The sequence below is a fragment of the Dipodomys spectabilis genome, unplaced genomic scaffold (genome assembly GCF_019054845.1).
Source record: "Dipodomys spectabilis isolate Male_0828 unplaced genomic scaffold, ASM1905484v1 ptg000095l, whole genome shotgun sequence".
In the NCBI taxonomy this organism is placed as follows: domain Eukaryota; kingdom Metazoa; phylum Chordata; class Mammalia; order Rodentia; family Heteromyidae; genus Dipodomys; species Dipodomys spectabilis.
Genome location: NW_024870772.1, coordinates 19,020,626 through 19,033,939, shown reverse-complemented (window position 1 = coordinate 19,033,939; position 13,314 = coordinate 19,020,626). Strand labels below are relative to the sequence as shown.

Genomic DNA, 13,314 nt, shown 5'->3' with positions numbered 1-13,314 from the left:
AGTACCACAGACCATGGAGGGGCATCTCAATTAGGGCTATCCCATTCTGCCCATCTGGATATCGGAACACGGGCCCCGTGCACCTCTTTAGCACCTTGAACCTGAGCGTCCTTGTAAAGCATTCCAACCCTGGGAATCACCAGGTGGCAGGAGGGAAGGAAAAGATCTCTTGTCCATGGCCCCCTGGGAAGGCGCACAACTTTTTCCCCAACTCAATTAAAAGTTGCTCAAAGCTTAACTCCACGTGAGAGAAGCTAATATAGTTTCCAGGTGTGTGTGTGTGTGTGGTGGGGGAGGTATGTTCAAACCCCATCAGCTGCCCAGATGTGCCCAGCCGCTGCTGCGCGCCGCACGGGCCAGGGGGAAGCGCATGTGCGCAGACCTCAAGCCTCCGATGAGAGAGCCCCACAGTGACCGTGTCCGAGCCCCCCCCCCCACTGTTCCCCGCCAGCTCCCTCTCTCCAACTCACTGCCCCTTCCCCAATGGGCAAGGTCTGGGCGGCTGCAACCCTGGTCTCGCGCCTGCGCGCGCGGGAGGAACGAGGCGAGCGCGCCCTGGAGGAGCGGCCACTCACCTGCGCGCGGAAGTACAGGAACAGAGCCACGCTGCACACCACCTGGCCCAGCCCCAGCCCCAGGAGTGCCACGAACATGGACCGGGAGGCCGCGTGGGGCGGGGGCGGCGCGGCGGGCGCGGGAGGCGGCGCGGGGTGCAGGGGAGCCTCGTGCGGGGCGCCGGATCCGCAGCTACCCATCTCCTCTGAGCCTCGCAGGTATTTGCTGTAATCTCGGCTAGCTCGGCGCATGACGCTTGGCCCGCTACTCCGGGCGCTCTCCTGGCTCTGCGGTTCCCTCCTTTTACTCCGAGGTCCTCAGCCAGCTCCAAAGCAGCCGCCGCGGAGCGGACTCGGGGCCAGGCGGGGCCTAGACGTGGAGAGCCTGCTGGATGCCCGGCCGTGGCTCCCGGGGCGCGCGGGTGACCAAGCGGGCAGGGGCGCCCTGGGCAGCCTCAACTCTTATAAACCACATCGGCAGGGCTGGCTCCAGAGCCAATCAGCCCCGGCCAGGCTGCCTCTTCCACTCCCACCTCTTGCCCCGCTTCCTTCCTCTCGCCCTCCCTTCTTCCCTCACTCTTACCAAAACCCTCCTCCCCCCACCCGTCCCCGTGGGGGCCTTCAAAGACGAGGCTGTGGGTGCGACCGGTGCTTCCAGGCTCTGCCCACCCTCAGAGGCCTCTCCTGGGATGTTGGTGGTGGGCTGTGGAGGATGCAGACGAGGGCGTGGCAGAGGACCCGAATGGCCACCTGCATGTCCCTCACAGAAGTGCTCATCCACCACCCCCCCGCCCACCCCCCAGTCGGGATCCAGAAAGTTAAGTTTGGGGACCACTCCAGGACCCTTCCAATCCTCTTCTTCCAAAACTTCACTGAGGAGACCTCTCATCCATCTTAAAAGTTTGTCCTCTCCGTCTGGTTCCAGATATGAATCCCCTAGGTGTCTGTGGTGACTTGGGAAATTTCTGAACTCCCTTTGCAAATCCCTGCTTTTGCATCTTTTCAAAGTGGCTTTAGGGAGGTAGAGTGTGAGTGTCCACAGCGGCGGTCAACCTAGAGATAGCTGACTGCCAAGGAGGAAAGGAGAGAGGGAAGGAAGGAGATGGGCAGAGGAAGATCAGAGGGCTATGCAAGTCCATCCAGAAGAGAAGCCAGCACCCAAGGAGGCTCTTCAAGGCATGAGAGGTGGAGGGGGGAGGAGGAGGCAAACGTATAAGCTCAGCATTCCTTAATGCCAGCAAGGAGAGAGAGACAGAGACAGAGAGGGAAGAAGAAGGAAGAGAAAGAAAAGAAGATGGAAGAGGAGGAGGAGGAGGAGCAGCGGAAGAGGAAGAAGAAAGAAAGAAAAAGAAAGAACAAACGAAAGAAAGAAAGAAGAAAATGTACTCATTACCTTACTCATGTAACTGTAACCCCCTGTACAGTATCTTTATTATATATATATAGTAAAGATATATACATATATATGTATACTAGAGGAGGAGGAAGAGGAGGAGGAGGAGGAGGTCTGTCTAATTTTAAACACATATAAAACTGATGATGTTTCCTCCGTGTGGGGGGGTGAGGTAGTTGGGCTTTTTCATAAGGCCTTGGCTTTTTCATCAAGACTGGCAATCTCCCAATGGAGCCATACCTCCACCTCAGATCTCAGCCTCCTGAGTAGCTAGGATCACAAGCATGAGCCACCAATGTCTGGCCATTTCTTCCTTTTTAATTATACTTTGTTTGCATCCTCTTTCTGCCCAATTCTCTAATGGCCACTTCTAATGGGCACCACATTTATCACAAGTGACACATCGCTGAGTTACTAAAGCATATCTTCTAAATAGAATGGGTACATCTCCTTACATGTTGAAGAGTGATTGAGTTGAGCTATTTGAACATGGAAAATGGATGTTGGGTCATTTTGCTGGCATGGTTGCACACTGTAATCAGTACTGGAGAATCTGAGGCAGGAAGATCTCAAGTTGGAGGTCAACTTGAACTATATAGTGAGACCCTGGACACTAAAGAAATGGTACCATGCAAATGAAACGATTTGTTCCAATTTTAAAATGCTGTTGATAAGGAAAGGAACTAATTTTTCAAACTCCAGCACAGAAACAGCATTAATCATCCGTTCCATGCCATCCTTAACTTCTTCCTACTTTTTCTCAGTTAACACTGGGAAATCATTGGCTTTCTTCTTCTCCCACTCCTCCTCCTCTTCCTAATCTTCTTCCTTCCTCTTCTTCCTCTTATTTGTCTTCTTTATGTGGGAGACAGTTTTACATTTCATCCTTCTAATGAATCTTTATTAAGATGAAAGGTTGTTTCTAATATGTTGTTAGCAACTAAACCCACAGGACTTTACTCTTCTATTCTCTTTAATGAGTTTTCTATAATAGTATTGCTACATCTTTTTTCATTCCTTGACATCTTGATCTTTAGATTACAACAAAAGGTCCTTTCTAAATCACATTCAGGTATGTTTCACCCACGAGCTTCATAACCTGGTATAATATATGCATTACATTCCTAAGACATTCCTAAGACATGTCTACTTTCTGGCATTTATTTCTCATTAGTAAAGAGAACATGCCATTCCATTGTATATGGGCTCCCATAGTCTGCATTGGAAATTCCAGCCAGTCCTCTAGCTGCTGCTTCTCAGGTACTTTTATCTTTCCTGGCCATTTTATTCATTGATCTGTCAATATCTGATTCCCTCATTAATGTACCAACCCTGTATATTCAAAGACATTTTCTGTATCATTCACCTCTATGACATTCATCATTTCCTAGAATATTGTCAGCTGAAGCGTGGTAAATTCTTGTTGAAGGAAAAATGAGTGAAGGAATTCTTGAAGCCTCTGCCACTCTCCAAGCCCAAACCACACTATGATTTCCTCTATCAGTCACATCTGCAAACCGATCCCACTGCTTCTCGTCTTGCTCAGCTCCAAATAGTTCTGTACACATTGATCAGAACTTGCTTTAAAAGCAAGTATGCATGTGCATAGTGTACTTGCATACACATCTACACATTATATCCACACTAACAATAGCTTCTAATCATTGCACACACTTCAGTGTCCTGAGATTAAAAGCCTCAAATGGTCCTTCAGCAAGCTGGCTCAAGACTCTTTTGTCTCTATCCATTTCAAATGCTGCCCTTATCTAGAGCATGCTTTCCTCCATCTCCCACACCTGGGTGACTCTCCTACTCATCCTGTCTCAATTGCCAAGTCACTTCTCCAGATGTCCTTCCTGCTTCCTTCACTCAATGTGGCTCCCTCTGATTTTTGTTCTCAGGTCACCCTTAACTTCTCCTGCCATAGACATTTATGCACACATCCATCCATTTTGCAAATGTGTTAGCAAAAAAACACACTAAGCAGGTATGATGGCACATACCTGCAATCCTAGCTAATTGGAAGCAGAGATAGGATGATCACAGATACTCAGGTGGCAGAATGCTTGCCTAGCAAGCCTGAATTCAATCTCCAGTGGTGGCAGTAGTGGTAGTCATAAAGAGTACCCACACAATGTACACATTATATACAAGCATTGTGCTGGATTCCTGGAGCACGGACATCGAGATAGAACATGAAGCTTGTACAAGAGAGGGGGAAATATTGCACAAATGGTCATATATAATTAACAAAGCCATGGTGAATGGTTTAGGGGTAAAGTTTAAGTACAATAATAACCTTTGGAATAGTGGGGCCAGAACTATTCCAAAGACACAGATAAGGCTCTGAGACACAAATATTGATTACAGTTAATCCTACAGCAACAGCCAGAGCTTGCTTATCTTAAACAAAAGTGGTTGTATTGCTATAATTAATCCTTTAACATATCTTCTCACTTGCATATGTCTGTTGGATTTTTCATGAATTTACTCATATTTATTAGTATAGTAATATATCAATCAATTTATTTTCAAAATAATAAAGTATGTCAAAATCCTATAATAATGGTTAAAACAGAAAAGACATCCTTTATTCATTTGAAATAAAATGCAACTTTTTATGAAAAACAAATTTGATCTTGAAATACTGTACTACTAGTTGAAAGAAGATTGTCTTCCTGTAGTTTGCAAATCCCTTTAATAAAAGGAACCCTACTCTACTTTTGTGCTCTATCTTTTGTGATACATTACTTTACTTGAGTCTGTGATGAGAATATAGCTTCATACAAAGAGATAATTAGAAAAGCGAGAAATAATTGTGGAGTCATTTTTTACCGCACCAAAATTTAACAGTCTGATTTATTGTGTTAGTTTCCCTATTAAATCTGAAACCACTGGTGATGTGTTCCCACTCACAATCACATCGACTGTTCTTTCTTCTTCTTTGAATGGATAGCTTATCCAGGAATGATTTTGAACACCAGGCGTTGGTCATTTCAAAAATGGTAGTAGTTCAGGAATCCCAAAGATCTTACAAACATTAACACCTTTTAACATATAAAAATTGTGTATTCACATAGATCACTTTTGATTCAATCAGAAATATTCTTGCCCTTACTTCAATCTGAGCCAGTCAAGTTTCTTTTTTATGTGTTTCCTAATTAAGCCTTTATTTAAAGAATAGTTCCTATGACCAGCAATCACTGAGGCATACTATTTTCAGCAACACCAAAAATAAAAACAAGTTTAAAATAAGAAACCACTGTTGGACTTTAAGTATGAAAGTTGTATGGGATGGGCAATCTAAATATGTCTCCCTAGGGCTGAGCTGAGGTTAGAATTTCAGTGTGACAGGCAGGAGACAGGTAAACTTGCTAGAAGGAAGTGTAGGCAACTAGCCAGGAGGATGAAGCGGGTTAGTTGGACAGAGAGGGAAGAACTCTGATAAAGCACATGCAGCGTGAGGAATGGCCATCAAATGGGCTGTCAAACATACTGGCTAGAGGTAGGTAGTCTAGGTTTAAAATGCAGCTCTAACATTAATCATTCTAGCCCCAACTGGCTTGTCCTGGTACAGCTCCCATGTGGCCCTTCATGTTCCACAATTCCAACTCTTTCTAGGCCCTAGTAATACCTTCCTCTCTCCTTATTCTTGTAGGCTAAGGGATGTGTATTAATTTTATTGCTACTCTAACAAATTATCACAAATGTATGGATTTTAAATAGTTCAAAAATATTATTTTAGGATCCTGGAGTTTGGAAGTCTAAAATAGATCTGCAGAGCTGCTGGGTACTTTGCTTGCTTGCTTGCTTGCTTGCTTGCTTGGAGTCTTTAGGGAGAGTCCCTTGTCTTGCCTCTTTCAACTTCTAGGAGCAATGTACATTATTTGGCTCATCCTTTCATCTTCAAAGCTCACCAATGTAACCTCTGACCTCTGACTCATTTTACTATCTCCCTCTCAGAAGGAGATTTGTGGTATCATTGGACATACGTGGACAATCCAGGATCTTCTCTTCATTTCAGTGTTCTTAACCTGATCACATATGTAATAAGTCCAGAAATATACCACAGCATCCATACATACTAATGGATGACTGTACTTGCTAAATCCGAAACCGAGCATACCTAAAACCTGGCTCATAAGCATGGGTTTTACAAGACATATATGCATGTTTTCAGGCTAATAATGATTTTTCAAATCATAACATTCTGCCCTAAGTCCTCCAGAAACTCATAATGAATTTAGTCCATCTCCAAGGGACCCCAAAGTCTAAGTACTTCCAACATTTTTTCAAAAGTCCAAATTCCGAATCTCCTGATACACAAATCCTCAGCTGTGAGCCTCTGTAAAAATAAAAAGGAACATTATGTATTTTCCATATAAAACACTCAGGCACAATACTTACTAGTATCCCAAATGGGAGGAATGGTGTTATCGAGAGGGCAAAGGAACTGAAACAAGATGGAAACTCAGAGGGGGGAAAATTAGATCCTATAGCTCTGTGTCTGGCATCTAAGGCACACAATGGTGTGATGTAAAGTCCAATGGCCTTGCTGACAGCAGTCCACTTGGTCCCTCTCTGGAGCAATCTCTGATCACTGCCTACAGTTTTACTTGGCAGATTTTCCACATTCCTGGCATCTCTAACTTCAAAAGCCCAAACTCGCAACTTCTGTATCTTTAGCTTCACTTTCCACTTACTTTATGCACTGCATTTACAATTCTAGTTTAAGAACATAGAGAACTTAGAATTTTTATAGACTATTGATCTCAAATGTCTGATAATGTATCCATTCAACAAACATTTCCTGAACAGCCATTCTGAGTCAAATCCTGTGAATTCAAATGCAGTTCAACAGAATGCTACAAAACTACAGTATTAAGAAATGTATTAGGAAAAATATTAGGAAAAATAATTTGGGGGAAAAGCATAGAACATTATCAATATGTATAATTGGAACTCTAGAAGAAAATAAATAGATGTAGAAGAAATCATATCTTGGGAGGTTATGATTTGATAGGAACAAAACAGTGTGGTAGTACATGCCTGTAATCCTAGCTATTCAGGAGGCTGAGATCTGAGGATCCTGGTTCTAAGCCAGCCTAGGCAGGAAAGTTCCCCTGAGACTATCTCCAATTAACCACTCAAAAACCAGAAGTGGCACTGTGGCTCAAAGTGGTAGAGTACTAGCCTTGAGCAAATGTACTCAGGGATAGTGCTCAGGCCCTGAGCTCAAGCCCCATGACCAAAACAAAAAATAAAAATGTGTTATCTTATTTGCAATAACTAGTATATGTCTGAGTCAAGCAGAAAAGGTCAGATAAGTTGATGTTAGGGAAATGAACCCTAAGATATATATTCAAATGTTTTTTCTTTCATGCAATTGTTTCTAACACATTTATAAGATTATTTCTTTGTTGCTTTGTTTGTCCCTCCCCACGGTATAACCCCTGCTTTCACTGTATTTTGATGTTGTTATAATTTGTGGAGGGGAAGGGAAAAAACAAATCATTTAAATACGGATACAGGAGGACCCATTGCAACAATGAGACATACAAGTCCTTATGTCAAAAACGAACTTTACAACTTTGGTGGGTGGGGGGGGAGGGTTGGGTAGGGGAGTAGGGGGAAGATGGGATGGGAAGGGGAAACAAAGGAGGAGGCTACAATGATTGATAAGAAATGTACTCATTATCTTGCCCATGTAATTGTAACCCCTCTGTACAGTATTTTCACAATAAAAAAGAAAAAAATGTGTTATCTTATGTGTAAAATAAACTAAAATTACAAAAAAATAAACTAGCAGCATGGGTCAAATAGTAGAATACTTTCATAGTGAGCCTAAGGTCCTGACTTAATCCCTAACACCACCAAAAAAAAAAAAAGTAATCCAGTTTAATAACAAAAACAAGGATTCTACTTAAATTTGAAGTTCTTCCCTCCTATCGCAGTCAGTCTGAAAGATTTACCTAAAGGGAGATGCCCTGTGTGGGGTGAGACATGGAATGACAATATATAAGATGTTCAGCTGGTAAAGTTCAAAGTCTGAGTTGATGCTCTTTGGGCATGATGAAATGTTTAATTTAATGAAGGATCATGATGAATTCCCATAATTCCTTAGTGTTTCATCCACTAGTGCCATCAGCCTTCTATCTTTCTCCATGACTGACTGTTTACAATTCCTACACCTCTCTATTTCTGCATTGAATGGTACATCCCATTCTCTTTCTTTTGGTCAGCATGCTCTACAGGACACAGCCCACCTTGAGACTATCTTGGATCAGGATCCTTTAAAGTTTATCTGTAGACTATCTCCTCTCTGGCTGTCTACATCATGTCCTGGGCATATACTCATCACTGTTGTCAGTGAAAACATAGTTTGTTTTCACTATGTGTGGCTTCGTCTTAGCCCTGCCACCAGACGAGCAACTTCAGCCACAATTGTTGACATTTAGATTTCTTAGAAATAGGACAAATCCCAATCTCTTTGTCACTTCAGACTTTACAACAAACTTCAACCTCCCCAATTTGCTTCTGTCAAAGTCCCTCAAACTATTTCCTGATTCGTTCAAGCTCAGTATATACACTATTAACCTGGTTTCCACATTCTTTCTCTGCTAGCATCATTCTTTGAAATAAGGATGGGTTTGCCACTTAGGATTTAGTTCCTATCTTAATAGCCTGTCAAACAAAACAGCCACTTATTGTACCATGTGATTAGTCGATGTGTCTTGGGAGCACATGAGAGGAGTTTGTAACCTAAACTTTGAAGTCAAGAAAAGACTTCTTGGAGGAAGCCATATTTAAAATGAGACTTGTGGGATGAGTAATGGTGGTATTCAAACAAAGTGGGAGAACACACATATAAAGCCAAGAAGCAAAACAGGATGCATTCAAGGAACTACAAGAAGTTTAGTCTATCTCAGGAGAGAGAGGAAGGCAAAGGGGCAGATGACACTGCATAAGCAAGCATAAAGACTTCTCTGTCATGATAAAAATTTGAATTGTATTCTAAGATCAACAAGATCCCTTGAGCATTTTCCCCTTAGGGAAATAACATGGATTGGGTTGCACTACAAAATGTGCTTTGCTTCGTGTGGAGAATGGACTTGGAGGAGAATGGTGGTGAGAGACCAGTAGACCAAGCATCTAGTGGAAACCATTAATGGGAAATCTAGGCAAGAAATGGTTGGTGGACAGATGGATATCATAGAGAGCTGAGAAAGGTCCCAGACACACTCAGGCATGGAATCCATTGGATATGGGTGATTTGACTGGCCATAGGGATGTGAGAAAGAGGAAGGGGGTCACACAGGTTGCATACACTGAAATGGGCACCCAGGAAGAAGAGCAGATTACACAAGCTCTGCCTCCCACCTGCAGGGCTGATGACCCTGTGCTGATAATGAGTTGACTCCTATTCAACCCTCATGTCTCAGCTCAGCTCATGGCTATTTCTGGCTTTCCCCAGATCCCTAGATTTTTCTAAAGAGCCTATTGTCTCCTATCTTTCCCTCACCTTTACCCTTTCACCTCTGTCATTCTCAAGACTTAATTATTTATCTTAGTGTCTTCCCCAGTAGGCCATAGGAGCCTTGAAGATGTGGAGTCTGTATTTTCCATCCATCATCCTTATGTGTACACTCTCCTCATGCTGCAAAATTTCTGACACAGGATAGACACTTAATCAATGTTGCTGAATAAAGTGGATCTTCCTGACTTTTAAAATAGGGTAGCAGCAACACAGACGTAAACATATTTGTGATGTGATAGTTCTGAGTAGGCTTATTGTAGAAACAGTCTGTGTCACAGCTGTCATCACACCAACCGCAAACAAGTATCACTGATAACGGTCATACCCTTAAAGAAAAGACTGAAATCTGAGATATTCAAGTAGGACTTTCTTCAAACACTCATGGATTGTACATCTCAGCAAAAGTCCCATGAATGCAGGCTGACTACAGATCTTATGGACTTCCTGTAACTACAAGCTGCCTCTTGCCCAACAGCACATGGGTCTGGTAATAAGTACATTTTCTTTTGCACTGTGTCACCTCACAATAGAGAGCCAAAATAAGTGATTGTTTTAAGCACAGATAGACCTATGTTCAACTCCAAAATTGAGGTTTAGAAATCTGCCCTAAAACAAGTGGTTAAAAATGAGGACTCTAATTATAAAAACACCAGTCTGAACATTCACACAGTGAGTACAAAGGATGGTATTCTTAGGAGAGGATCACAAGGGCGCAATAGCTATGTGCATATGATCATATAAAATGATGCTTATTGAAATGAACTCCAAGAAATGGAAACAATAAGATTTATATTTTACTGTTTGCAGTTCTCTTTTTTCTTCGTTTCTTTTTTCTTTGGTCTATTTCCTTCTGTCACTTTTTTTTATTTCTGTACCCTTTGTGTATAAGTTTATCTGATTTGGGGAAGAGAAGGAGAAGCACAGAAATAGTGGGACAAAGTGTGAACTAATCCAGTAGTAAAACCCACTAGACGCTATGTTGGAATTGAACTTTACAACTTGGGTGAGGAGGGGAGACAGGAGGAGGAAAACTAGGAGAGAATGAGGGAGGGGTGACACAGTTCTAAAGAAAATGTACTCATTACCTGACTTATGTAACTGTAACCCATCTGTAATCACCTTTACAATGAAATTTTAAGAAATCAAGTGTCAAGGTAAGGAAAATCAAAAACAAAAGTGAGGACTCTGAAACCACATGTCCTATAGCTAAATCCAGACTGTACTACTTACAGGCTGAGTGACCTCTATTTCTGGGTAAATGGGCTGCAAGCTCACACTCAGAACAGCTTACTGGTGGACTGGGACCCTGTACTCTGGGGGTTGCTATGAGTTTCATATGAATTGACATATACAAAATCTCCAGAACGATGTATGATATATGTCACTGCTATTTGTACTATTTTTCTCCTCTTCCTCCTTTTCTTCCTCCTCCATCTCCTTCTCCCCCTCTTCCTTTTCCTCCATCTTACTATTATTATTACAACTACTGCTCCTACTGCTACTACTATTACAATGATTACTATGACAAACACAGACCATCAGTTTTCTGTGTAGCTGGGATTACATTCATCTTATACTACACCTGGCTTCAGCCACCCGAATTGCTGCTAATATCAGTCAGTACAGAAAGTAAGAGGATAGATACTGAGGAACTTGGCTGAAACAAAGACCATACACTTTACCTAGTGTCAGAAACTACAAATCTTAGTGGAATAATCACTCAAGCTCTTATCTTTGAGAAGATACCTAGAATGTATAAAGAGAGAAGAGTTAAAGCAGCTGAGATAGTTCTCAGTTATAATAAAACATAGCCAACAGCAGTTAGAAATAGTAAGAAGAGATGGGAAGGGATGGGAAGGGGAAACAAAGGAGAAAGCAACAATGCTTGATAAGAAATGTACTCATTACCTTGCCCATGTAATTGTAACCCCTCTGTACAGTATTTTCACAATTTAAAAATTTATAAAGAAATAGTAGGGAAAGATGAGGTAAAGTCAGGAAGGTGACCAAAGGAAATGTGAACACACAAGGAGCAACTGCAGGTCACAAGCTTTTAGCTTCTGTGTTTGCAAGGTTCTGATCCAGTAGATTGCACTAAGAGCAACAAACCTGGAGGAAAAGTTGGGGTGTGCCAGTAGACCCTGTTTACTCAAGCACACACATGATACTATTCCTACCATGATGAATCCTAATTCTTAGGAAATAAGTGTTATAAAAGGTAAGCTTGATTTTTTTCTTAATTCAAAAAACTCGTTCATGTTCCAATTATAAAACGTATTTTCAGAAACATACAAGATTATTAGTAGTAATATATCATCTGTCAGTCTATGATAATATCTCTGGTTTTTTAATTATCATAATTGGTATTCACAAGGAAAATGCAGGACAAATAGGCAGATGGTATAACCCATTTTTATTTGATATTCATATCCACATTTGACATTTACTCTTCCTATAAACAATTTTGATGGGAATTGTGTAAATGGTCTCCAAAGACACAAATAAGAATTTGGTATTCTTTCATATTTTGAAAGAACAATGAGCTTTTCTAAGAGCTATGTATCAAATTATCTCTCCTATTTTAGCCTGGAAAGAATTCCCTGACAAGAGCCTCTACCTTGGACAATAATCTCCATTACTGGAATTGTGAAGCCCATCAAAGATTGAGGCTGGGGGCTGGGAAGGTGGCTCAGTGGTTAGTGTTTGCCTTGCATGCATGAGGCCCTGGGTTCAATTCCTCAGCACCACAGAAGCAGAAAAAAACCAGGAGTGGCGTTGTGGCTCAAGTGGTAGGGCTCTAGCCTTGAGCTGAAGAGCTGAAGGACAGCGCCCAGGCCCAGAGTTCAGGACTCATGACCAACAAAAAAAAAAAAGATCAAGGCTGGCAGATGAAGAGTTAGTTCAGGAAATCTACAACAATAATTCCAGTCCAGATGAGTAATTAATCTAAATAATCGATAGTGACTAGCATTGAGATATAAACTAGCAATCTTTATTGGCCTTCAGGTAATACAGACCACAGATTACAAAAAAAAATTTTTGGAATGAAAAATAGTCTTAAAAAAGTTCATAGTGATTTGTTCATGGTCTGTATCCAATAAAGCATCCTGCAATGATAAGCTGTTCTATATCTGTCCTGTCCAATATGACAGATGTTAGGCATACCTGTCTGAGAACACTGGACACTGGCTTGTAAAACTGAAGAACTGAATTTCCTCAGTTTCTCCCTAGCCCCTGGCACAAATGGCTACCCCACTAGAGAGCGCATGCCTATATTCATTTTGTAAAATCTCACAATTTATGTCTGCTTACTATGCTGCACATTTAAATCATTGTATTCCAAATACACTGAAGCATCGGCATGAACCACTGGCTTTGGAGGCAGCCTGAGAGCATAGACCTTTTGACAGAGCTAAGAGAAAGTTAAATTTCATTCTGTTCTACAGCCTAGCACCATTCCTGGTCCAGAATAGCCCTCAATGGATATTGTGCACATTTCTTAAATCTGACTCTTTTTATCAAAGCTCTTAAAAAAAAAAAAAAGATAGGGGGAGGGAAGGGCAGGTAGGGGAAAAACAAAGGAGGAGGAGGTAACCATGTTCCATAGGAAATGTACTCATTACCTTACTCATGTAACTGTAACCCCTCTGTACAGTACTTTTACAATTAAAAAAATACTAAAAAGATAGTACTAGTTTCTTATTTCATTTTTTTCTGTGCTAGAAGTCCAAGGATAATAAAAGCTCAAGAACTTCATGAACCAGCTCAGCACATGAACTCGGAGATTAGTCAACATCTTAAACAAACACGGCTGGCCAGCTGGTCACTGC

The 13,314-nt window shown here is 41.8% G+C and overlaps 1 protein-coding gene across 1 annotated transcript in view; it reads right to left on the bottom strand.

The window, feature by feature from the left end:
• Tnfsf11 (TNF superfamily member 11) overlaps positions 1 to 984 on the bottom strand; it is a 32,969-nt gene extending 31,985 nt beyond the window's left edge. The window contains exon 1 of the mRNA XM_042685583.1: positions 576 to 984. Within this exon, the coding sequence (XP_042541517.1) occupies positions 576 to 806 (231 nt within the window). The 5' untranslated portion in view covers positions 807 to 984. The remainder of the gene's footprint in view (positions 1 to 575) is intronic.
• Between the last annotated feature and the right edge of the window lie 12,330 nt (positions 985 to 13,314).